The following is a 5,000-nucleotide window of genomic DNA, read 5'->3' on the forward strand; positions in this document are numbered from 1 at the left end:
TATAATAAGATGATATATGAACATATACCATATATAACATATATAATATATATATATTATATATATACATATAAAATATATATATAATATATATATATAGAGAGAGAGAGAGAGAGATATCACCTTGTTCTTATTCCTCTCATGTGTTTTTTTTTCCCAGTCCAGCAACATTTTTGGGGATTTTCTTGCCTTTGGTTCCTAACCCCCCCCCCCCCCCCCGATAATAACTAATACCCTTGAAGAATTCTCTCCAAACTGTCAAAACCTCTCAAGCCTTTTCCCCTTCATAGAGCTTCACCTCACATCACACACACAAGGCAAGTCACAACAGCCAGAGAGACGTGAGGGTCAGAGGAACATGTGGCAGATCCACCATACCTCGCTCTGGTCAGACCAGGTTCTCAGATCAGCTTCAGGTGCTCCTCTGTGCAAGACGTAATAAGGAGACGTCCGAAGCCTCCTGCGAGTTCGGTGACCTCCTATCGGTGGATTTAAAACAAGTCTTTAATCAGAGAAAAGAAATGAGAATCTCAGAGAGCGCTGGAAAATGTTCGCCCTGAAGCGTCGGCATGCGGGGCAGGATTCAGGGTGAAAGGGCAACATTTTCCACACTATTTACGCCCACTATTTACGAGGTCCGGTATGTGGGACTATTTCTGTTCACGGTCATGTGGAGAGACGTGTCTTGTTACCGTGGCGTTTATCGTCACGTTTATGATGAAAGTATCAGTGACTAAAGTTATCAATAAAAACAACCATCATACTCGCATTACTGCCTCAGTGTTTCTACCTGAATGAAGGTATGAAGAACTTCACATCTCCACGTGGTTTCCGTGGAAACCGAAACGTCGAAATTCATCCAGGATTCTTGGAAGACCGATACGTCACGTCAAAAGCGATCCACCGGGAACGGCTATTCGTCTTCTCGTCTATTCTCTTAAATCCTCTTCAGATGTGGAGATGTGAAGGCAGAACACGGGGCTAAAGGGCGATTCTGCCGTGCGTCCATCAGCCCCTTCAACCGCACCATAAATTCACTCGAGGTTTCAAAAAAAAACTGAAGAGATCTGAAAACTTACGCCGTAGCGATGGCCTCTGTTTGGTCAGAAGGTGATGATTATTTACAGAAGCTTCACAGATTTTGTCCTCTTTTCCGCAGACGGGAACGTTCCCGGGTCCAGTGACATTAAATGTTTGGCTAATTGCTGTGGCGTAAGTGGAATAAAACCCTTGGTAGGAAACAAACGAGGAAACTTTCCTCTTCCTCCAGGAATCTCCTAAAGCTGTTTCCTGTATTATTCATCTGCTTGCAGACAGAAACCCCCTGTTGTTGCTCTCGTTTGTCTCTGGTTGCATCTCTGGCTCTTTAAAGCCGTGGTGTCGGAAGGTTGCCGGTAAAAGATGACCTGTGATTTTGTGAGGTGCTCGACGGGAACTTAATGCCAGTGTGTAACTCTATCCCACTGAGAACCCGAGCAGAAGTGAGGGAAGCTGGAACACAACCTATCCTCCTCACTCCGGTCCAGGGAACACCAATGAAAGGTCTACTTTTAGATCAGATGTCTGATGTCTGGGACACAAGGAAACATTTCAACCCCTTCCAACTTACCACTGGACCTGGAAAACCTTTAGGGCCTGGAGAACCTGGTGCTCCTCGCTCACCCTAGACGAGAGAACGAACAGAATAAGTCTGGAATATTGGAGAAGGCAAAAACAATCATGGATAGATGGAACAGAAAAGAAAAGACAAGAATGAAATGACAGAGAAATTAAATCGACTCGTGCTCCGAGCTTCTGTGTAGGAAGGAAGGAAGGAAGGAAGGAAGGAAGGAAGGAAGGAGCAACAAAATAAAGCAAAACAAAATGCAGGGAATGATCAGAAAACAGAACACTGAGCTGATCTGAGAGCAGTGAGAAGTGTTTCTCTCACCTCTTCTCCCTTCGTCGCCTGACCCGGGGACAGACCGGGGTCACCTTTGGAACCCTGAGGCAACAAAAAACATCATCTCGGTTACATTTTTCATGAAACGAACCGACATGAAATGAAACACTCTACAACATGTAAATCTAAACGGATAACAAGTACGACGTCGTTCTTTAAGTACAAGAAATGGTCACCGTAGCAACCTGCTGAGAGGAAGAATAAAAAAAAAAAGAATCTAATTTCCAGTGTTATTAGTATTATTAGTTATTAGTATTCTGCATTATATCACTTTGTCACGGGGACACGGTGGCTTAGTGGTTAGCACGTTCGCCTCACACCTCCAGGGTCGGGGGTTCGATTCCCACCTCCACCTTGTGTGTGTGGAGTTTGCATGTTCTCCCCGTGCCTCGGGGGTTTCCTCCGGGTACTCCGGTTTCCTCCCCCGGTCCAAAGACATGCATGGTAGGTTGATTGGCATCTCTGGAAAATTGTCCGTAGTGTGTGTGTGTGTGAGTGAATGAGAGTGGGTGTGTGTGAGTGAATGAGAGTGTGTGTGTGAGTGAATGAGAGTGTGTGTGTGCCCTGTGATGGGTTGGCACTCCGTCCAGGGTGTATCCTGCCTCGATGCCCGATGACGCCTGAGATAGGCACAGGCTCCCCGTGACCCGAGAAGTTCAGATAAGCGGTAGAAGATGAATGAATGAATGAATGAATGACTTTGTCACTAGTTTGTTTAAAAGACCGGATCGACGTGTCTTTCTGCTTAAAAGATTATAAACAAAGCAGCGCTAAGCTAGCATGTCCTCTTTCAGCTAGCACCTGACGTCCAGCCGCGTATGTCGTCCCCGTGAACGTTTCCAGCTGTAGAACGTCCTGTGTGTTAGTTTCACACTCTACAGGCCTGAGAGCAGATGTCAGCAGTTGTATGAATTCCAGGCAGCTCTTCATACATGGACACACCCCAGAGTAACATCTTCACAGCCCTCAGCACTCTGTGTGCACCGTCTCTTTATCTCGACAGGATGGCGGGAGCAGCGATGGAGCTCAGTAGAGCTCGGCGTGAGGCGATGACTCATCTCAGGGCTACAGCTGTGGGTTAAGATGCTCCACTTCATCATCTCCAATGAATGTGAGAAGCTTTCTCAGCTTCTGGAGGGAAGAGCAAGCCCTCAAACCCCAAGCTGCTGCTTATCCCACTCACGTCCTGAGAAGCAGCACACGGTCTGAAGAGAAAACGCTTGTTTATCCTCCCACACGCACCACATGGGTTTATTCCGTTAGAAAGGCCGTGCTGTTGTGCAGCAAGAACAGACAGAGGAGCTGAACCTTAACTGCTGCAACTCTATTTAAAAAGTCCTTCTTCACATCATCATCATCATCATCATCATTCAGAAGAATCGATGTCTTATGAAGCAAAATCGTATCATATCACAGGTATCATTAAAATATCCGATTAGGGCTTCACTATCAGCTTCACTGGTGATGGATTTAATAAACTGCTACACTGCCGTGTGGGAACTGAGCACTACTCTGTGTGGTGCTGCAATGATCACAGTTACAGCGTGGTTACAGTTTGCATCCCAGCTGAGACACGTGCTACAATAAAACCACAGGCTACGATCACGATGACTTTACGAGTGTCTTGTCTTCCTACAGTCGCTAATTATGTATGGCTGTGATGTGCTGTAGCCTGTTACACACCACACACAGTTACACACCACACACAGTTACACACCACACACTGTTACACACCACACACTGTTACACACCACACACTGTTACACACCACACACAGTTACACACCACACACTGTTACACACCACACACAGTTACACACCACACACAGTTACACACCACACACAGTTACACACCACACACTGTTACACACCACACACTGTTACACACCACACACTGTTACACACCACACACTGTTACACACCACACACAGTTACACACCACACACTGTTACACACCACACACTGTTACACACCACACACAGTTACACACCACACACAGTTACACACCACACACAGTTACACACCACACACAGTTACACACCACACACTGTTACACACCACACACTGTTACACACCTCACACTGTTACACACCACACACTGTTACACACCACACACTGTTACACACCACACACAGTTACACACCACACACTGTTACACACCACACACTGTAACACACCACACACAGTTACACACCACACACTGTTACACACCTCACACTGTAACACACCACACACTGTTACACACCTCACACTGTAACACACCACACACTGTTACACACCTCACACTGTAACACATCACACACTGTAACACACCACACACTGTTACACACCACACACTGTTACACACCACACACAGTTACACACCACACACCACACACAGTTACACACCACACACTGTTACACACCACACACAGTTACACACCACACACTGTTACACACCACACACTGTAACACACCACACACTGTTACACACCACACACTGTTACACACCACACACAGTTACACACCACACACTGTTACACACCACACACTGTTACACACCACACACAGTTACACACCACACACTGTTATACACCTCACACTGTTACACACCACACACAGTTACACACCACACACTGTTACACACCTCACACTGTTACACACCACACACTGTTACACACCACACACTGTTACACACCTCACACTGTTACACACCTCACACTGTTACACACCACACACTGTTACACACCACACACTGTTACACACCTCACACTGTTACACACCACACACTGTAACACACCACACACTGTTACACACCTCACACTGTAACACACCACACACTATAACACACCACACACTGTTACACACCTCACACTGTTACACACCTCACACTGTTACACACCTCACACTGTAACACACCACACACTGTTACACACCACACACTGTTACACACCACACACTGTTACACACCTCACACTGTTACACACCACACACTGTAACACACCTCACACTGTTACACACCACACACTGTAACACACCTCACACTGTTACACACCACACACTGTTACACACCACACACT

At 46.3% G+C, this 5,000-nt stretch overlaps 1 protein-coding gene across 1 annotated transcript in view; it reads right to left on the bottom strand.

Moving 5' to 3' along the window:
- The window catches only part of LOC113658696 (collagen alpha-1(XXIV) chain), a 75,244-nt gene that overhangs the window by 47,040 nt on the left and 23,204 nt on the right, over nt 1-5,000 (bottom strand). The window contains exons 6-7 of the mRNA XM_047807080.1: nt 1,931-1,984; nt 1,610-1,663 (exon numbers count right to left, since the gene is read on the bottom strand). Coding sequence (XP_047663036.1) covers nt 1,610-1,663; nt 1,931-1,984 — 108 coding nt within the window. The remainder of the gene's footprint in view (nt 1-1,609; nt 1,664-1,930; nt 1,985-5,000) is intronic.

Source organism: Tachysurus fulvidraco, chromosome 23 (genome assembly GCF_022655615.1).
Source record: "Tachysurus fulvidraco isolate hzauxx_2018 chromosome 23, HZAU_PFXX_2.0, whole genome shotgun sequence".
In the NCBI taxonomy this organism is placed as follows: Eukaryota; Metazoa; Chordata; class Actinopteri; order Siluriformes; family Bagridae; genus Tachysurus; species Tachysurus fulvidraco.